The sequence below is a fragment of the Gossypium hirsutum genome, chromosome D13 (genome assembly GCF_007990345.1).
Source record: "Gossypium hirsutum isolate 1008001.06 chromosome D13, Gossypium_hirsutum_v2.1, whole genome shotgun sequence".
In the NCBI taxonomy this organism is placed as follows: Eukaryota; Viridiplantae; Streptophyta; class Magnoliopsida; order Malvales; family Malvaceae; genus Gossypium; species Gossypium hirsutum.
This window is the reverse complement of record NC_053449.1, coordinates 59,888,972-59,911,329: the sequence shown is the minus strand read 5'-3', so window position 1 is coordinate 59,911,329 and position 22,358 is coordinate 59,888,972. Positions and strand designations below refer to the sequence as shown.

The 22,358-nt window shown below is 34.9% G+C and overlaps 1 protein-coding gene and 1 long non-coding RNA gene across 2 annotated transcripts; one reads left to right on the top strand and one right to left on the bottom strand.

The window, feature by feature from the left end:
* Positions 1-369: 369 nt before the first annotated feature.
* On the bottom strand, positions 370-3,800 carry LOC121225177 (cytokinin dehydrogenase 7). Its single transcript, XM_041109358.1, has 4 exons — positions 2,732-3,800; positions 2,339-2,614; positions 1,405-1,667; positions 370-838 (listed from the first exon to the last, which is right to left on the bottom strand). The coding sequence occupies exons 1-4, from the start codon at positions 3,425-3,427 to the stop codon at positions 526-528; spliced, it is 1,548 nt and encodes a 515-aa protein (XP_040965292.1). The 5' UTR covers positions 3,428-3,800; the 3' UTR covers positions 370-525.
* A 9,482-nt stretch (positions 3,801-13,282) lies between these two features.
* LOC121225176 (uncharacterized) lies at positions 13,283-14,143 on the top strand. Its single transcript, XR_005923109.1, has 2 exons — positions 13,283-13,732; positions 13,830-14,143. It is a non-coding gene; the product is annotated as an uncharacterized lncRNA (long non-coding RNA).
* Positions 14,144-22,358: the final 8,215 nt, after the last annotated feature.

Below are 22,358 nucleotides of genomic sequence, written 5' to 3'. Positions count from 1 at the left end.
CACCAAAAAGCACTTATGAATACTAAATTGACCTTAAAACAATAACCTACTTGGTATATATATAATTCATAAGAATGGAACGGTCCATATGGATTGGGTTACAGGTAGTAAATTAAATAGATTTCAATGTTAATGTATTTTTTAAGGTTTTCTTTTTAATACAAATAATTTCTATTGTATTTATATCATATTTTGTACAGTGAAACATGTCATGTTCAAAGCTACATCAATGACAACTTAGTCTCTACACCAATGAAATAAAAGCTTGTTAGTCAAATCATTTGTTAGTTGAAAAAATCCAAGTTTTCTATTTTCTTTTTGGCTTTTGAAAAAGCCAATAAATAAATTAAAACATAATTAATCAGCGTATTTAGTCAAGATTTTATGATTCTTTTTTTTTTCCTTTCAAACATTGATTATCAACCAACTTGACCTGACCCACCAATTTAATGGGAAACATCAAAGAAGATAAAATTTCATATGCAGAATTAACAAAAAAAAAATATTACAAATTGGGTACACTAATTAAGGTTTGATGATATGGGTCCTTTTAAAAATTTTTTGTCCAGGTGCAAGGATAGCCATTGGATCAAAACTGGTCTTCCTTTCCACAAATCGTGTCCATTGATTCCCAAAATGTCGTTTCCAATCCTCTTTTGACTGGTAGTGAGGGAGGTATAGCTTGAAATCCAAACCCTCTTTGTTGCACCACTTGATGATCTCGTGGTTTTGTGCCACCAATTTTTCCACCGTTGGACCCTTAGGAACGAACCGGAGCAACGCCACTATGTAGAATATTTCGCCTTCCGGTAGCACCACCGATGTCCGACTATCCCACCTGTCAACACATTTCAAAACCAACCATCCATAAATCAGTTACAAACAACAATAAAGGTCTATGCTTATAGAAAGTACTAAGATTTGACTTAAAATTGCTTAAACTCAATTTAATAATGATCTAAATTCAAAAAATTCTGAAAAATTCGATTAAATTAATCCTGAAGGGGAGAGAATAGTTGCTGGAGGCCAGACAAATTATGGTGTCATTATAGCTTGCTTGGCGAATAAATTGGTTTGTCGTTTTATCAAATGGCCAAATGACTGACTCTGAAAGTTACCTCTCTTGGAAAATCTCATTTCCCATAAAAAGATTTATCCTAAATGACCAAACTACCCTATTTGTTGTCTGAATTTCAAACAATTCAGACAGTAAATTTCTTTTTATCATCACCCGGACCCACCCCGTATCTTTGTCCCACTACGTACTTACATTTTTATTTTTTTTCCCTCTACGTTTGCTTATACGCTAACATCAACTACAGTTGAGCTCAGAATAAAATGGTACTCTCGTGGGTCCTTCACACGTGTTACGATCATGTAGTTGGGGTGAAATGGAATACTTACTTGCTTCGCAAGAGGGGGTAGATCAACATGGGCCCTCCGATGCCATCTTTCAACATCTTTCTAAACACCGTTCGATCAAAATCAACTATACTTGATTTGGATATGAAGATATTCAACCAAGGGTGAGGGCTATCCCAATTGCCATTGGCTTTAGCGTGTTCCTCCCCCTGTTTCACACGCAATAAAAACTCCACGTAACTAACATTCAACTGGAACTTCAACCGTTGGATGGATCCTAGCCGTTCAAGAAGTCTGCTTACGGCCTGCACGATGAATGGTTAAAATATAAAGAAGGAAAACATAAAAATGATCAGTGGCAATAATGTCATTATAATGAAATTACAGATTCCAGAAGATGATGGGCTTTTTGGCCATTTGCGGACCCCGGGGGGGGACCAAAACGTCAGCCGAAATCTCAATGATCAGCCAGCTACAAACATTATACTGCTGTTTTATTTACTATTTTAACCTCGACAAATTCCCGATTTCACGAAAGTGACAGAACCCGGAAAATACGAGAGAAGGGACAGTAGCGTCACAGTCTTGTAATTAAACCCCCATAGAATGGGCACTTTCAACAGCTTTTATTTTTTGTGTCAGAAAATCCAATAGAAGATAGATCAACTGTATGGTCAGTTTCAAAGCTATATAAGAATAATTCAGAAATTAGTATTATTTTCTAAAAATAAGTAAATATTATTGGCCAAAAGATTAACGTTTTACTAGTGAACTTCTTTTACTGTTCCGGCGGGAATAGGGACGGACCCACCTTTATAAGGGACCCATTTAGAAACGGTCCCACAGTTTCCAAATTCCGGCGAAAGACTTTTTTTTTTCTCATCTAATCCGTCATCGACGGCTATCAAATCAAGGTTCTATTTTGGTATGATAAGAACTGATGCAGGAGACTATTAAGCAAAAAAAAATTGTTTACCGTATCTACTGTTGAAGGGCGGTCACTGTTGCGGTAATGGAGAGCCACTTCGAGGCAGTAGAGGACTGAGCCGGCGGTTTGAGGGATGTAAGCCGGGTTGAATTCATGGTCCGGGTCTAATGGTACGGACGGCCAGCCATTGATTGGGTCGTCACTGTTGGAGAATACGAAGCCTTCTACGTAATCAAACGACTCACCTTCTTCCTGAGTCACCAGAAACTCAGCATCCCGAGTGAATTCTTCGAACTCAGTATACACTACCCTTATCCATCTTACCTAAATCGAGTAAAAAATTAAAAACCTTAAAATAAACCCTAAATTACGTAGCGTAATCGAGTCAGTCATGCACTAAAAAAGGTTTTTTTTTTGTTAAAATATACTGAAATGACCCACCATGTCCGGAGCTCGTTGAAGCTTTACCCTGGCTCGGGTTATAATTCCGAGCTGACCCAGTCCGCCGAGGGCTCCGAAAAACAGTTCGGAGTTTTGGGTTTCGGAACAAACCGTTATTTCTCCTTTTCCAGTTACAACTTCCAATTCCGTTACATTTGATGTTTGGGGACCAAAACGGAACGCTTGTCCACTAACGCCAGCGTTGGATAACGTCCCGCCCACCGTCAAGCTGAGATAATCGGTCCATGACCTCGGAGCCAAACGGAACATCGAAACGCACCGTTTCAAGACGTCTTCCCATAATGCCCCGCCGGAGACGTCAATATAATGAGAGCCATCGATTGTCAGCGGCTTGAAATGGTTTTCCTCCGTCGAACGCATGTCTATCACGAATCCACCGTCAGCCATCGCCTGGCCATTGATGGAGTGGCCGTTACCCCTTGCCGCAACCGTCAGGTGAGAAGTCCGTGAAGCGGCGTTAACGACCCGAGCTATATCCTCGGTCCCAGACGGTTTAATCAAAGCTAACGGCTTGACAGAGTAAAGACCACCGAAATCTTTACCAGCTACGCCGGTAATTCCGCCGCTCTCGATGGTGCCTTGGAGGTCGAGGGATTCGGATAGGGTGGAAACGTCGTCGTCGGGTATGGAATCGGCGTCTGTGTCCTGAACGATTCGTCCCAAACAAGCTATCATCTTTGAAGACTTCGTTGCAAAATGGGAATATCGCCGGTAACTGTTCTCTGTTTTGCTGTATCAATTTTCAGTTTTCTGTTTCCTCTCAATCTCTCTTGGTTTTTTACACAAATTAAAAAAGAAATAAAAGAAAAGAAAGATATTAGAGGGACAAAAAAAAAAAACTACAAGGGTAGCTGAGTTGTTTGTGAATATAAAGGAAACAGTATATGAATTTAAACCCTGCGATGCATAGTAAATAAATAAATCAACCCCCGTCGAGTTGATGAAACAAAAATTTCTAAGTTTAGTATTACACCTTAACCCCGATATCAACTAATAATAAATTTCTCATTGTTTAAAACTCCAGAATTATAAGTGATATCGAAACAACTATATTGATTAGTATTAATGTATTCTTATATTTTATTTTTTAATGATATATTTTTTTAATTCTTAAAAGAAATTGAAAACATAAATTAAAATGACATTTTCGTATCAACATCTCAGTATGAGATGCGACAAATATAATAAAAATTTAAAATCTATAAAATATATAAATTAATAAAAATAAAAATTTTTTACATCAAGAATGAACTTGAACATCAATCTTGTCCAGATTCATTTTAGAGGTATTTTTTTAGTAAGTTTATATATTTTTAATTTTTAATTAAATATCAAGTTATTTATATTATTTTTTAAATTAAAAATATATAAAATTTAAAAATATATTAATAGAAAACTATTGACGTACTGTCTGCCACTTCCCTTTAATTTAATGGGAAAAAGATCAATACTAAATATAAAAGGTAAATGTAATGATAACTGGAAATTAGAAATAAATAAATATAAAAAGAAAGAAAATATATAATTTCTGTTTTAGGGTATGCGAAATATGAGAAAGCAGAATAAAAAAAAAATCATAAATATGATTTGGTCATGATATGCATTCTATTATGCTATGGTTTGGTACTAAATTGGGATGTTATAAACTTTAATGCTGTATATAGTGTAATTAGTTTTAAATATATTTTTTAAATTAATATTTTTATAAGAAATAAAGAATAAGAGTTGTCCGAATATCAATATATTTTTAATTCTTATTAAATAAATTTTGAGCAGAGATCTTTATTACTCCAAGTTGACTTTTCCAAGTAATAGTATTGATTGCTTACTTAATTTTGAAAATTGTTGATACAAGGTTAGAACTAAGGGGGAAAATAAGGAGGAACAAGGAGGAGAGTGGGGGTAAAGCTATGGAGGTTGGTTCATTTAAAGAGGTCGAGAGTTGGAACAAGGACAATAAGATAGGCTGAATGAGACGACAATTGCTCAGAGTAGTTTCAAGGTGTTGAAAATCGATCCTTTTTTCATCTCTAATCAATATATTTATAGGAGAGGTCCCCTTGCCTATTGGTGTGACATAGCAGATTGCTATAAGGGAAAGTTATCCTCATCCAATATGTGAAGGACATGCACCATAGGGCCTATTATGATATTCCTTTAATTAGTACGAGGTTGTTATGTTCGAGTGGGCCCTATATGACCTTAAGGGTATGTTTACACTTTAGGAGTGTTCACACCTAAAAAATGGGTGGCTAGTTTTTTTTGAGATGAGCGGATGGCCTTTCCCAAGGGTGTTGAGAAGGGTTGCTCAAGGGTGTGGGAAGTTGGTGCTCCTTTAACCCAAACAGCTGGTTCGTTAAGACATAATTTCAAATGGGGTCAATAAGAAGGTCAACGCTACTTCTGATGCTAACACGTATCTTAGTGTTGTGGCGTTGGGGGCAAAAAATTTGCTGTTGTTGAGATGCTTGATTTGGTGGGGGTAATAATGACAATTGGCTGAGGTTGAGAAATTAGACAAGAGAACATCTGCCTCAAAAGGTCATTTTTGAGATCTTGTGCAATAGCAAGAGGAGGTGGAGTGCCTAAGACCATTGGTGGGGTAATAATAGCAATGTTGGTAAAGGGAGTGGAAAGAGAGATATTAAGAGCAAACATGAACTGGGATAAATCCTCAATAGGGGTAACAATTGGTCGAGGTGTTGTTTGAGTGCCAAGGTTCTTGGTTTAGGTTGAAGGGAGTTCAGTGCTGGTGGCATCGTCATCATTTGCTGGAGTGGAGGAGTTGACAGGGTTAATATTGTTGTTTTCATTAAGAAGATTGTGGGTAGCATCATTCTGAGTCTGAGACATTTTTGGTCTACGCTCATTGCACCAATTGTTAATATAATGTTCAACAATGAAAGAAGATAAGGAGGAACAATGAAAAGACTAGGGTGGAGCTATGGAGGCTAGTTTACCTAAGGAGACCGAGAGCTGGAACAAGGACAAGAGGGCATGCTAAATGAGACGGAAATTACTCAGAGCAACTTTAGGGTGCTGGAAATTGATCCCTTCTTCATCGTTAATCACGGTTGTAATGGCTCAATTTTCAGTGATGTCGAAAATAGTGGTTTGAGGCCACTAAATCTGGAAAAAAAATCTCGTAGATTTCATTATTTAATATTTAAGAGTTAAATATAATTTTTAAGAGATTTTTGAATTAGTAATTTGTGTTTTATAAAGATTTATTAGGTCAAGAAATTGAGAAAAGGAGGTATCGAGACATCGATATTATAAACTGAGCCGTAAATATTTTTATAAATATTTATGGAGTGTCAATAAGGTAGTAGTAAAGTTTCGTTAGGAAATTTTAACGTTTTGGTAGTCAATTAATTAAAAAGGACTAAATGGAAAAAGGTATAAAACTTGCTAAAGTGATTAAATAGCCTAAATAGTAAATAAAGGACTAAAAGGGCAAATAGACCACATGAAATGGCTGAGGCGGCAAAGACAAGAAAAAAATCTGGAAATGTGATGAAATAAGGGCAAAATTGTAAATTTTGCCAAAATTAGATGAAATAAATGGGAAATTAGAGATTCTAGAGAAATTCATCATCATTTTCAGCTCAAAAACAGCCATTGAAGAGGATTTAAGCTGGTATTTTATATTTTAACTTCATGTAAGTTTAATTCTTTCTTTTTCCTCGAAATTTCTATGTTTTGGGACTTTTACAATTAGGTCCAACTTACTATTTCAATAGTTTTTTGATTTTGTTGAAAGTTTAGGAATTTACCATTGATGAATTAACATGATTTTAGTTATTATAGGATGAAATTGAGATCTTGGGGGATATTTAAAGGTATTTTATTAAGGAATTTTGGATGAAATCATGAAATAGGGGTTAAATTGTGAAAATGCAAAATTCGTGGAAAATTCTAATTTTTGTGAAAAATATGTGTTGTTATAGTTACATATAAAATTCGGCTAGGCTTGGAATAAGGTTTAAATTGCATGAATTTCATTTTCCGAGCCTAGGGACGAAGTCGTAAATAAGTAAAAGTATAGGGGCAAAATGGTAAATTGTCCTAATATGTGAATTGAGATGAATTGAATATGAATTGTATTAAATTGAGTTAAATTTACTCGTATAGATTTGAATAGATAAAAGACGAAGTTAGATCGTGGTAAAGAAAATGTATTGGATTAGAAGATTTTAACTCACGAACAATTGTCGAGGTAAGTTTGTGTAACTAAATTGTGTATATTTATGTGCTTAATTTGAATGTTGAATATGTAAATTGTATAAATGTCATGTATGTGTATATAATTTACCTCATATCTGACAATTCCTGATAAATGAATAAGTCCCGATAAAATGAATGAAACTCGATTGGATACAGGGTTCTATTTCCTAAAATGGTAATGTTCCTGCATATGTTGCAGACATATTATAGCTCGAAAGAATGTCCCGTTATAAGCCCTCTAAAGCTTCCCGATATAGTGTTCTTACGAGTTTCCCGTTAAATACTCTTCGGAGCATCTCGACTGGTTGTGTTCTGCATATGTTGTAGATACACCCACGCTCTTATGGGCGTTCTGTTTATAGGTTTTTTGTGAACCTCCTATTAAAGTGCTCTTTGGAGCTTCCCGTTAGTGCTCGCTTAAACTTCCCATTATATAGCTATCTCGTGCTTTCTGATTAAGTACTATTCGGAGCTACCCGATATAGGCTCTTTGTGAGCTTCCCGTTTTTAAGCCCGGATAAGTTTCTCGTTACATGGCTCAATGAGCTTCCCGTTATAGTGCTTGAGAGAGAGCTTTCTGTTTAAGTGCTCTAATGAGTACTCTCGGACATGAATTGACGGATTTCTGATTTGTACACTTTATGTATACTACCCTCGTATCCATCCAGATTTCAAATTATTCAACGGGTTAAATTCTGACATGAAGACAAGTGAAAATCAAAATGAAATCAATATCTGAAAAATACATGAAATGCATGGAACTTGGTATTTGATGAGCTTATCTTTGTTATTGATATTTACATGAAATCAATATCTAAAAAATACATGAAATGCATGGAACTTGGTATTTGATGAGCTCATCTTTGTTATTGATATTTACATGAATTGAATAACTAACATATTTGATGAGATTGTGTGCTTAGGCCATGACCAAGTTGTTTGGAATGCATGTGTATGTTTACTTAATGTACAAATGAATGGCAAGTTTATTTCACGTTATACGAACTTACTAAGTACAAAGTGCTTACTCGGTTTTATTTTCTTTATTTTATAGTACTCGGAAGCTCGTTGGGTTGGAAGCTTGGCAGAGATCACTCACACTATCCATCGACTCACTTCTGTATAATTATGACATTATTTTTGGATATAATGACATGTATAGGTTTGGTTAGCCAAAGTTGGCATCCAAATATTTTGGTTGTAAATAGCCATTGGAATGGCTTGTGATGAATGTGTTTTGGTATATTAACATATGATTTAATTACATGTTTGATATAAGTGCTTAATTTGGTTTATGAATATTAATATGATATTAAGTAAACGTGGTCAAATAGATAAATTCATAAACGTGGATTTATGAAGTGATATGGTATGTATGGGACTTGAGTTTTGCATGATTTTAAATGTTTTGGATTGGCTTTTGGATGTGTTAAAATGTTTGTGTAGGTGAATGATCAAATGGGTGAGAAATAAGGCTTGAAAATGACTTTATTTTGTCTACACGGGCAGAGACACGGACGTGTGTCTCAGCTGTGTGTGACACATGGCCTAGCTCATGGGCATGTTTCTCCTGCATCTTAAAATTCAAAACAGAATACTCAGTATTTTTCACACGGCCTGCCACACGGGCGTGTGGCTTGGTCGTGTGACCCCTACACCTTAATGTTTTACAAGTTAGAGAATTACACGGGATAGGGACATGGCAGTGTGACCTACTTCATATACCAGGCGACCTAGGACATGAGTGTGTCACCTGGCCGTGTGAGCCACACGGGTGTGTGACCCTTGCACCTAGGAAAAATTTTAAAATTTCTTGAAAAATTATTTGAGTTCCTGATTTAGTCTTGACTTTTTTCTTATGTATATTTTGGGCTTCGAGGGCCCTAATAGGGGACTTTACTATAAATTTTTTGACATGTATGATAAAATAATATAAAATGTATTTATTCATTCCGTAAGTTTTGGTAATACTCTATAACCATGTTCCAACCGAGCTGAATCTAAGGAAGCTGAGAGCTATGCTTAAGATTTTGTTTAAACTGAAGTATCCAGTAGTAAAAGGCCCGTATCTGAGGGCCGACCCGGAGAGGCTAAAAAAGCCTTCTATCAGATGATGAATGAATAGTTTATAGAACTGGTAAGCCTTCTGTTGATAAAATTTGAAAATATAGGGCAGGAGAATTCCAAGCTACTACTAATGATGATCCGGAAAAGGCTGAGTTTTGGTTAGAAAATACTATTTGGGTTTTAGATGAATTATCTTCTACACCTGATGAATGTCTGAAATGTGTTGTATCATTACTAAAATACTTAGCTTACCAATAGTGGAATACACTGATTTCTGTTATACCGAAAGACAAAGTCACATGGGAATTCTTTCAAACTGAGTTTAAAAAGAAATATATCAGCCAGAGGTTTTTTTATCAGAAATGGAACGAATTTCTAGAACTCAAACAGGGTCATATGACTGTATCTAAGTATGAACGAGAATTTGTTCGGTTAAGTAAATATGCTTGAGAATGTGTCCCGAATGAAGTTGCAATGTGTAAACAGTTCGAAGAGGGTCTGAATGAAGACATAAAGTTGTTAGTCAAGATTCTTAGAATTGAAGAGCTTAGTAAAGAGAAAAGACAGGCTGAAATGAAAACTAGAGTTTTGGATAAAATATTTATGGAAAAATCACAACCGTCGGCTTTAAAGAAGTCAAATAAAGAACATGATCGTTCGGTTATCTCTACGGGATATTTCGGGAAAACTAGAAGTATTCAACAATCTAATTCGAGATCTCGAGCTACATCCGTAGCAAGTGCAAGTAGTGTTGGGAATCTCAAACCCCGATGTAAATACTATAATAAATTTTATTTTGGTGAGTGCTGTGTGAAGAGCAGAGCCTGCTTTAGATGTGGATCTTATGACCACTATATCAAAAACTGCCCAGAAAAGCCCTATACAGATATTGTACAGACTTCAAGGCCGAGTAATCCTGCTACTGGAGGTAGAGCACCTTGTAACCCTGGTAATATGAGTAGTAGCTAGTGTACTACAAAAGATTTAACCGCCAAATCTGAAGCACAAGCACCGGTAATGACATATGTTATTCGTACACGTGAGGATGCCTCTACACCTGATGTGATTACTAGTACTTTCTCTCTCTTTAATACTGATATAATTGCTTTGATTGATCCTGGTTAAACTCATTCATATATTTGCACGAATTTAGCATTTAATAAAATTTTACCTGTTGAGTCCACTGATTTCGTGGTTAAAGTCCCGAACCCTCTAGGCTAGTGTGTGATGGTTGATAAAATTTGTAAGAATTGTCCGTTAATGATATCGGGTTACTACTTTTCAGCTGATTTGATGTTATTGCCATTTAATAAATTTGATGTGATACTAGGTATGGATTGGTTGACTCAGCATGATGTTGTAATGAATTGTAAACAGAAGCATATTGTGTTGAAATGTCAGAATGGTATGATGCTTTGTGTTAAATTTGATAATTCAGATTGTTTGTCTAATGTGATATTACCCATGTTAGCACTGAAATATGTCAGAAAAGGTTGTGATGCCTACCTTGCCTATGTGTTGGATACTAAATTGTCTGAATCAAAAATTAAATCAGTGCCAATAGTCTGTGAATATCCTGATGTGTTTCCAGAAGAATTGCCCGGGTTACCGCTAGTTAGAGAGGTTGAATTCTCTATAGATCTTGTTTCGAGAACAACATTGATATCTATAGCACCATACAGAATGGCTTCGACAGAATTAAAAGAGTTGAAAGCATAGTTGCAAGAACTGACTGACATGGGTTTTACAAGACCTAGTTCATCACCTTGAGGTGCACCAATACTGTTTGTTAAGAAGAAAGACGGGTCTTTAAGACTGTGTATTGATTATCGACAATTAAACAAGGTTACAATTAAAAATAAGTATCTGTTGCCTCGCATTGATGATTTATTTAACCAGCTGAAAAGTGCTATCGTGTTTTCAAAGATTGATCTCCATTCTGGTTATTATCAGCTACGGGTAAAAGAGTCTGATGTGCTGAAAATAACCTTCAGAACCAGGTATAGACATTATGAATTTTTGGTTATACTATTTGGTTTGACAAATGCACTTGCAGTGTTCATGGATTTGATGAATAGAATTTTTAGACCGTATCTAGATAGATTTGTGGTGGTATTTATTGATGATATTTTGGTATATTTCCGAGATGAAAATGAGCATGCTAATTATTTGAGAATTGTTCTGCAAACCCTGCGAGATGAAAATGAGCATGCTCATTCCGTCATTCCTTCAATAAATATGATATTGTTATGCTCATGTGGATCCCGCATGACCTTGAAGGTGTGTTAAACCGGACTAAAATATAAAAATAGAGATTTTGGAGCATGTTAATTATATTTATTTAAATTATATATTTAAAAAACAAAGATTTCAGAATTTTCGTTTAGATTTTTGCTAATGAATATATTGCTTTTTATTAATGATTTATATTTGAAGATTTAATAAGTCAACACTCAACGGAAATATAGTTTATAGTTATAAGTCAACGAATTTTATATGATTGTGACAAAACGAATTTAAAAATAAATATTTAATTAACATGAATGAAACCTTCGAACTACTAAACTGTACATTTAGGCTGAATGGATAATGGGAAGAAAGAAAACTCATAAACCCGTACAAGAATTTTAGGTTAATTTTTGGTCAATTTGTATTTTATTTTTTATTTTAAAAAATAAGTAAATTAATCTCAATACAGTACGTTATATCAAAGAGTAAATTAATTTTTTTTAAAGTTCATCAATTTTTACTATTAAAAACTGGTCATATATGTTAGAATGCAGTTATTTGGTTATTCCATCAGACATATCGGCTTTTAATTGTGAAAATGAAAGAAAATTTTAACAGAAAAAACTAATTTGCTCTTTAATTTAATGTATAGCGATCTATTTGTCCATTTTTTTAGTAAATGAGACAAAATGCAATCTCACTCTTAATACAGTACTTCTATAATATTTTACCGAGTATTAAAAATTCGACTGGCCAGTAAATTTTTTATTCATTTCGTAATTTCATTAGATATATGTATGTTTTATATTATTTGTTAATTAATTAAGGGAAACGTTGAATAATATTTGTAAACACTTGTTAATATTAATCTTATATATGAAAATAACTTTTTTTTAATCTAATACATATAATACACATTAAATCTAATGATAAAATAATAAACTTTTAGATATAATAAAATAATAAGCTTTCGATCTTTTTAATATTTTCCCTCGCAATTATAGCTTTAATATTAATAATAAGTATGTGTAAGAGTGAAAAACATGTTAGGGTTTTCTACTAGTACAATCTTAATTGTAAATCTAATATTTTTTTTATACAATATAAATTAGAGGCGCTCATGAGTTGGGTCAGGTCGGGTTTGAGCATGTTATTAACATACTTCATATTTGTCTAAGTCTGATCCGACCCAAAATGTGAGTTCAAAATTTTGCCCAAACCCGTCCATATTTATAAGTGACTAACTTAATCTCATTTTAGGCCCGCACACATTTAATTTTCTAAAAATATTTATATTAATTATTTTAATATTTAATAATTCATATATATTTTTATATAATCAACTTAATATTATTTTAATCTTTACATTAGAGTAGTATTATATATTTAGTATAAGTTTATTTTTTTAATGTGTTCTAAATTACATAATATAAATTATTATAAACTTAAAATATAGGTTGGGCCAGGTCAGGCTCGAGGCCTTGAATGTTCAAGCCCGAACCTGAACTATATTTTAAATAGGCCTAATTTTTTGCTCATGCTCATTTTTTGGGCCTAATATTTTTATCCAAATCTTCTCAATTTTGGGCGAGACTTCGAACTTAGAAGGGTAAATATTATATGAAGAGTAATTAAAGTAGAATACAGAAAATATCAATATAGATAGATGAATTATACTATTAAAATTTGCACTGTGAAAAGAAGTTATATAAGCCACAGCATGTAAAGAATTAAAATAAATAAATAAATAAAAATGATAAATCAAATAATAAATTAATTAAACAAAGAGACATGAGAATCCGAGGTATAGCATCATAACTCCTTAAAAGCACAAATCAAATATGTGGGATAGCTTTTTGCAACAACAACCCATCTAATTAATTAAGTAGGATAAAGAGACTTAATGGTTGTTTAAAGCTTAAACCTTTACCTTTTTAATTCATTTAGTGAAATAAGTTTACTTTTATTCTTTTAGGATAAAGTTATATGTTAATATATGTAAGTAATTAAGCTTTTAGTGATGTTTTTAGTGACATTTGGACCGAAAGCACCGCATACGGTTAAGCCGTCAATAAAGCAATAGCGACGTTAATGAGAAAAACGTCGCAAAATATCTTTTTATTTTTAACAAAACTGCGCCATTTTTATTAGGTTTAGTTTTATCCCAAATCAGTTTCCCGAAATTTCTTTTTTTTTTCCCAAATCAAAATCCCCAAATCCGTTAGATTTTCCCCGACCTTCTGCTACATTGTCGTTCGGCTGAGAAAGGGGAGTTCTAGGAAATCTGGTCGCGATTCGACTAAGAAGAAAGAGCCTGTGACACCTAGTAGTGATAGGTGTAGATGGTAAAAGTCCTTGCCAGCAATTGATTGCCGCCTCTGCATCCGGCTAGGGTTTAATGAATAACCAAGAAGGCGACATCAAGTTTCCTTTTATCCTATCACCATGAGAGCCAAGGTAATGCTGTTTTCCTTTTTGTCTCAATTTGTTCTTATTTATATAATAGATCTTTGAATGATATTTCATTTATGGCATCTTACATGATATGTAACAGTGGAAGAAGAAGCGCATGAGAAGATTGAAGAGGAAGCGCCGAAAGATGAGACAGAGATCCAAGTAGATAGAACCATCAGCCCCTCTATTATACGAGGTTTCTCAATGTCTTAGCTAATATCGGTGTACTTTTAGGGTCCACTTAGTTATCTGCCATTTTTATTTTAGTTTTAAGCTCTTTTTTTTCTCTTGGGTTTCTATTGTCTTTCAAGTTGGTGCTAATCCGACAGTGGGATGATGTATCATTGTTAAGATTGGAGTTTAATTTGAATTTTCTCTTATAGTCTCCAATATAATAAAAAAATTTCTCTGCTAGTCTCCAGTATAATAGAAAGAACCCTAGTAAATCGACGTGTTTTCATGGGTAAACTAGCGAGAGCTAAAATGTTAAGATGATTGGGAGACTCAAACAGATGAATTAGAAATACAGAAAAAGCAGCAATAGCAGTAAATGGTATGCTAATTACCAACGAATTTCATACAACAAAGATGCATTTCTTTAAATTTCAACGTCACTATGTTTGTGGATACCCTTGCTATTCATGGATTTTTCTTTCTGTGCAAGGTTTCAGGTTTTTTTTTCCTGTTCTGTTCTATTCACGGCCTTTTCCCCAGTAGCTTCTTTCTCATCCCTCAGAGCTGGCTTACTCGCCCGTAGTCATTGTATACAACTGATTTAAATGTATTGGAATTAATCCTCAACTCTTATCTCTGCTTAGTAGCTGAACCTACTGATATATTGGTAGATTGCTTTAGCCTTTTACAGAACTGGATTCCACTGCTACTACCTTTGTTTTAATGTTCCGTGGGAATTTAGCTGATCATGATTCATGTTGGAGACTGTGATCTTGCTCCTAAGTAATAAGCTGACACATCATGTTTGCTTTTATTAGTCTTCCCACAAAACCAGGAGCTTGCCATGGCAGCATGATTTGTTTGAAGACAGCCTTAGACCCAAAGGCAAATTTAAAGTAATTAACTGAGAACATTGACTCTTTGCCTGCAGTTTTGCTGGAACATTGAGAACCAAGAAAGTAGTCAAAATACATCTGAACTAGAGCGTATAACTAAGGTACCCATATCTGGCATCTTTTATTTGCTTATGCAGTTAACATGGCAAGAATAAGTGATATAGGAATACGCGCGGACCAAGATTGAGTTGTCAAGTCACGGGAAACTCCTACGAAAGCTCTAAACAATCAGATCTGAAACGAAACAGAAAATTAAAAGATTAAAACTTTGAATTTCCAGATCTGATTTCACCCAAAAAGAGTATGGATGAATCGGCAAGAACCCTAGAAATTGGGGATTTTTAGCTGATTCTTTAAGATAGAAAAAAAAGGCTGGAAACACAATAAGAACAGCAAATAAATTAGATAAAGATTCAGCACAAGCAAAAATAAAGAAAGAATTGATAGCAAGAAATTAAAAGATAAGTCCTAAGAAGCCTTGAAATCTCGAAAGATCTCACAACTCCCTTCAAACGACTCTAATCTCCCCTCCAAAGAATATCAATGGCAAGAAGAAGGCTGAAGATGGCTCCCATAATCAAAAGATTGTTAAAACAGCTTCTAAAGAAAACCCAAGAGAGAATTCTTGGAGAAAAAACTCAAAGAGAATTCTACACTTAAACAAATCTGAAATTTTTGATATATTTGAGAAGTGTATAACAAGGTGGCTGGCCAAGCCTTTATATAGGCCTCTCAAGTGTTTTCCTAATCTAATTAGAAAACTAAAAACAAAAAAACTCCTAATTACTTTAATATTCAAATGGAAATTTGGCTAAGGGCTTTTAATTGGGTTTCTTGGACTGAATATTTACATAAAAATTTAAACTAAGTATTAAAAAAATAAAACTTTACGAATTGGGCCACTTTGACAATTTGACCTGATTTTCAATTAAGTATGAGTGGGCTTCTTGATTGGGCCTGGAATCTTCTCATTGGGCATCGCCTTCAAGAATTTGGGCTTGTGATCCATCTCCTACTGAAATTGGGTCGTTGATGCTCGTAACGGAGATCCAATGCGCTTTGGCTGCAATATTCGGTTTCTTGGACCAAGATTTCCAAGATTTGAAATCTTAATTTTCTTGATTCTTGAAATCGCTCCAAACAGCAAAATTGGGCCAAGATTCGGTTTCTTGATTTTCTTGAAAACAAGAAATTGAATATTGATTTTCTTGTTCTTTCGCTTACGCATCTAAGGCCTTGCTAACAAATTCTTAAATGGTCCCATTTAGTTTGGAACGCATTTTTCGAGCCTTTGATCTCGTATCATTCCCCCTTCCTAAAAAAGATTCGACCTCGAATCTGAAAAATCAAATGGGGACAAGTCAGCCACATTAAAAGTAGAACTTACATTGTACTCACCAGGGAGATCAATTTTATAGGCATTATCGTTGATCCTCTCGAGTACTTGGAAAGGCCTATCGCCTCTTGGGTCCAACTTGGTCTTTCTTTTTGCAGGAAATCGTTCTTTCCTCATATGGACCCAAACCCAATCTCCAGGTTCTAGGACAATCCGTTTGCGCCCATTGTTTGCTTTGTTGGTGCTGGCATCATTTGTTTTGGCTATTCGTTGCCTAGCCTTCTCATGTAAGGATTTCACCAACTCAGCTTTCTGTTTGCCATCTAAATTAACAATGTGTTCAAGTGGTAATGGCGCAAGATCAAGTACTGTTAGTGGGTTAAAACCATAAACAAGTTCAAATGAAGAATAACCAGTTGTAAAATGAATAGATCTATTATATGCAAATTCAACAAACGGTAGGCATTCTTCCCAATTTCTAATGTTCTTTCCCACAACAGATCGTAATAAAGTCCCTAAGATCCGATTAACTACTTCGGTTTGGCCATCAGTTTGGGGGTGACATGTAGTGGAATAAAGTAATTTAGTACCAAGCTTACCCCATAATACCTTCCAAAAGTGTCTAAGGAATTTGACATCTCTGTCAGAAACAATTGTTTTAGGGATGCCATGAAGTCTTACCACCTCTTTAAAGAATAAGTCTGCCACATGTGTAACATCATCTGTTTTGTGACAAGAAATAAAATGTGCCATCTTTGAAAACCTGTCAACAACGACAAATATACTATCTCTTCCTTTCTTATTTCGAGGCAAACCTAGAATAAAATCCATGGATAAATCTACCCAAGGTGAAGTAGGAATCGGTAAATGAGTGTAAAGGCCATGAGGCATTACTTTAGATTTTGCTTGTTTGCATGTAATGCACTTGGAACATACATTTTCGACATCCTTTTTCATATGTGGCCAATGGAAGTGTTCTTGCAAGATGTCTAGTGTTTTGGCCACTCCAAAATGTCTCATTAAACCCCCACTATGGGCCTCATGAATCAATAAGTCTCTCATCGAACACTTTGGTATGCATAACCTGTTTATGCGAAAAAGAAAGCCATCTACAAGATAAAACTTTTCAAAAGTAGTATGTCCACAATTCTTATAAATATTGCCGAAATCAGCATCATCATCATATAGCTCCTTAATATGTTCAAACCCTAAGACTTTAGCATTCAATATAGTTATTAAAGCATATCGTCTAGACAAAGCATCTGCAACTACATTATCTTTACTTGTTTTATATTGAATCACATAAGGAAATGTTTCAATGAATTCTACCCATCGGGCATGCCGTTTACTCAACTTACCTTGTCCCTTTAACCATTTAAGGGATTCATGATTTGTATGTATGACAAACTCATTGGGCAGCAAATAATTTTGCCATACTTGAAGTGCACGAACTAATGCCAATAGTTCTTTGTCATAAGTCGAGTAGTTTAACTGTGCACCATTCAATTTCTCACTAAAATAAGCAATAGGTTGTTTATCTTGCATTAAAACGGCGCCGATCCCAATTCTTGAAGCATCACACTCAAGTTCAAAAGTTTTAGAAAAATCAGGTAATTTAAGAAGAGGAGCAGAATATAACTTAGCCTTTAGGGTCTGAAAAGCTTTTTCTTGGGTTTCACCCCATTTGAAACCCACTGATTTCTTTATAACCTCTGTCAATGGGGCAGCAATAGTAGAGAAATCTTTCACAAATCATCTATAAAAACTAGCTAAACCATGGAAAGATCTCACATCAGTTACCGATGTAGGAGTCGGCCACTCCTTGATTGCCTTGACTTTGTCCTCATCGACATGAATACATTGAGCACTAACTATGAAACCTAAGAATATTAGTTTATCACAACAGAATGTGCATTTATCAAGGTTGGCAAATAATTTTTCAGCTCACAGAATATCCAAAACAGTTCGAACATGGAAAACATGATCATCTAAAGTCTTGGAGTAAATTAAGATATCATCAAAGTAAACTACTACAAATTTACCCAAGTGTAGCCTTAAAACATGATTCATTAATCTTATAAATGTACTAGGTGCATTAGTAAGGCCGAAAAGCATAACTAACCATTCATACAATCCAAATTTTGTTTTAAAGGCTGTTTTCCATTCATCCCCTTCCCTCATTCGAATTTGATGATAACTGCTTTTTAAATCAATTTTAGTAAATATGACTGAACCATGTAATTCATCAAGCATATCATCAAGTCTAGGAATTGGGTGTCGATACTTTACCGTTATTTTGTTGATTAGACGGCAACCAACACACATTCGATACGTACCATCTTTATTTGGTACCAATAAGACAGGAACGGCACAAGGACTTAGGCTCTCACGGATGTACCATTTGTCTAGTAACTCCTTAACTTGCCTTTGCAATTTCTTTGTCTCCTCGGGATTGCATCTATAGGTTGGTCGATTTGGGATCGAAGCTCCGGGTACTAAGTCAATTTGATGCTCAATCCCTCGTAAAGGTGGTAAACCTTTAGGGGTCTCACTAAAAACATCCTCATAATCCTGCAAAAGAGACTGAAACACACTAGGCAAATTTTCATTAATATTGGATAAAGATAAATAATTTTGCCTAAACCTCACAAGGATACAAGGCTGTTTATTAAGTAGGGCTCCCCTCACATCTTTTTTTGTTGCCAAAAAATTTTTTCCGCTCATTTTACCACTTGTGGATTCACTCACCTTTGGGCTTTTTAAATTTTGACTTTTTCCACTACTAGCCTCTTTTCTCTCTGTCTTTTGTACTTGCCCTTTCTCCCTTACCCCCTCACAAAATTTCATCATCTTCAATTGATCTTTATACACATCAGTGGGATTTAAAGGAGCAAAAGTGAATTTTCTACCTTTAAACACAAGGGAGTATCGATTAAGTTTACCTTGGTGTGTAACATTGCGATCAAATTGCCAAGGCCGTCCAAGGAGCAAGTGTGCCGCATGCATTGGGACCACATCACACCATACTTCATCCTCATAATTCCCGAGCTTAAAAGTGATCAAGGACTGTCTCGTAACTTTAACTTCGGAACATTCTTTAAGCCACTGAAGGTGATATGGCTTAGGGTGTTTGGTGCAAGGTAACTTTAAAGAATCCACCAAATAGCTACTCACTATATTCGAGCAACTCCTACTATCAATAATAAGTGAACATAAGTTACCTTTAATAAAAAACCGAGAATAGAAAATATTGGTCCTTTGGTTATCATCATCTTTCATCTGGATGTTAAGGGTTCGACGAACTACAAGGCATTGAAAATCAGCAAAGTCCCCTTCTTTTGGTGGTTCGACCAACTCTTCGCCATTATCACTGTCATCCACAAGTTTTGACATATCTGGACCTGTTTTATCATAGTCGGAAGTGTACTCACCATTATCTTTCAGAAGAAGTAATCTCGTGTTAGGGCATTCCCTACTATAATGACCACGCCCTTTGCACTTAAAGCATTCAACCTCATGAGTCCTCTTCACACTCGAATCACCTAAATTGGGCTGCTTAGAAGGTGTTTGCGTTTTAACATGAGCCCCTTTTTTCCAATCTTATTGCTTACTTCCATTACTCAAAGAAGACTTATTAGTAACAAAAGGTGATTTTGAACTCTTAAAATCAGAATTGGAATTGTTACATCGGTAATATTGTAAAGTCGAGAAGGAACCAAACCTTTGTTCCTTTAGTTGTTGCTCGATCTCAATGGCTTTATGAACTGCTTCTTCCAAATCAATGTAAGTTTGTAGCCTCAATGTATTAGCTATCGGCCTGTTCAAACCATCAATAAATCGAACCATAGTTGTTTCCTCATCCTCCTCGATATTAGCTCTCTGAATGAGCATCTCCATCTCCTTAAAATATTCATCCACCGTCCTACTACCTTGAATAAGCTTTCTAAGCTTTGTTTTAATCTCTCTATAGTAGTGAGGTGGAATAAACCTTTTGCGCATAATCTGTTTCAACTCCTCCCATGTCGAAATCTCACCTTCATAATTCTGATGACGATTTACCCCAAGTTGAGTCCACCAACTTAATGCATAATCTGAAAATTCCAGCGTTGCTAACGCAACCTTTTCATCATCCGGACATTTATAATACCTAAACATAAGTTCAATATTAGATTCCCATTCACAATAAGCTTCTGGATCATTCTTACCACGAAATTGGGGAATTGTGAACTTCCGTTTTGCCAAAGAAGGTTGTCCACGATCATGAAAATCAAAATCAGTCCTAGTGACACGTCGAGGACCGCGCCTATGAGCAGGAGGCTAGTTATCCATATCTTCTTTAATTGGGTCTCAATATTGAGACTCTTAATTCAATCGCACCTCATTGATGGTAGCAGTCAAAGCTCGAAGTGTAGCAGCCTGTTCATCCAACTGTTGTTGGAATTTTTTAAATGTGTCATCATTATTATCACCTTTAGACATTTTCAAAAACTTGCAAAATAAACACTCAACACTCAAAAATAAAAGTTAGCAAACCTCACCGTTAATCACTCAAAAAGAAAAATCAAATTCTCTATGAGGTAGAATTCAGTCTTGTGAGTTCTTTAGTAGAGTTTATATCAACCAATTAGAGAGTGTATGAACCGAACTACCAAAGAATCCTAATTTGCACTAGGATGCCAAAAACTGACGAGACATCAATTGATCCGTGTTGCACCGAGGAAGGATTGTGCACACGTTTAAATCCTACTAACACAAGAAACAAGAAGGTGTTAGATATTGTAAAGGGAGAATAACAGCAAACAAATGAAAACCTACAGCTAAGAATCAATAAAAATTGTTGAAATTGAAAAACCCGAAAAACTGCGGAGTAACCTGACAACTTCGTTCGAGGTGCTCCTGATCTCAAAAAATCACAAAATTAAATCTAAAATGTCCTTAAATATTGAATTTTTTATCTGGAAAGTTTGGGCACAAAATTCAACCCGCTGAATATTTTTTCAAATTTTTATTAGATTTCGTCTTTTTTCGATTTTTTGACTTTTTCGACTGATTTTTTTGTGGGAAATATTTTTTTATATTCAATAACAGTGCCATAAATATGTATGTAAAATTTTAGATCAATCAGAAAACGTTTACCCACTCAAATGAATTTTTTTTGAAAATTTTTCTGGGTAAAACTGCTGTTTGTGCTTTAAAAAATTGAGATCAGTTTAGAAATCAACCAAGAACACCCAAAACGCCCAAAATCTGATACCAAATGATATAGGAATACGCGCGGACCAAGATCAAGTTGCCAAGTCACAGGAAACTCCTACGAAAGCTCTAAACAATCAGATCTGAAACGAAATAGAAAATTAAAAGATTAGAACTTTGAATTTCCAGATCTGAAATAAAATCCCCAAATCAGCAAAGAGTCAAATTGAGAATAGAAATAAGTGTTAATAAGGGTTCTTGAAACCCCAAAGGAGGTTGAGATTCTGTCCAATTGAACACCAAGATAGTTTTCCCCAAATTTCGGCAATCTAATTTCACCCAAAAAGAGTATGGATGAATCGGCAAGAACCCTAGAAATTGGGAATTTTTGGCTGATTCTTTAAGATAGAAAAAAAAGGCTGGAAACACAATAAGAACAACAAATAAATTAGATAAAGATTCGGCACAAGCAGAAATAAAGAAAGAATTGATAGCAAGAAATTAAAAGATAAGTCCTAAGAAGCCTTGAAATCCCGAAAGATCTCACAACTCCCTTCAAACGGCTCAAATCTCCCCTCCAAAGAATATCAATGGCAAGAAGAAGGCTGAAGATGGCTCCCACAATCAAAATATTGTTAAAACAACTTCTAAAGAAAACCCAAGAGAGAATTCTTGGAGAAAAAACTCAAAGAGAATTCTGCACTTAAACAAATCTGAAATTTTTGATATATTTGAGAAGTGTATAACAAGGTGGCTGGCCAAGCCTTTATATAGGCCTCTCAAGTGTTTTCCTAATCTAATTAGAAAACTAAAAACAAAAAAACTCCTAATTACTTTAATATTCAAATGGAAATTTGGCCAAGGGCTTTTAATTGGGCCTCTTGGACTGAATAGTTACATAAAAATTTAAACTAAGTATTAAAAAAAATAAAACTTTACGAATTGGGCCACTTTGACAATTTGGCCTGATTTTCAATTAAGTATGGGTGAGCTTCTTGATTGGGCCTGGAATCTTCTCATTGGGCCTCGC

Bases quoted from the DNA above. Each gene is read 5' to 3' on its own strand.
- LOC121225177 (XM_041109358.1), bottom strand. From the start codon at position 3,427: ATGATAGCTTGTTTGGGACGAATCGTTCAGGACACAGACGCCGATTCC. The intron at 2,615-2,731 runs GTGGGTCATTTC...TACTCGATTTAG, and splicing joins TTCAACGAGCTCCGGACATG to GTAAGATGGATAAGGGTAGT. The intron at 839-1,404 runs GTAAGTATTCCA...ATGTGTTGACAG, and splicing joins TACCCCCTCTTGCGAAGCAA to GTGGGATAGTCGGACATCGG.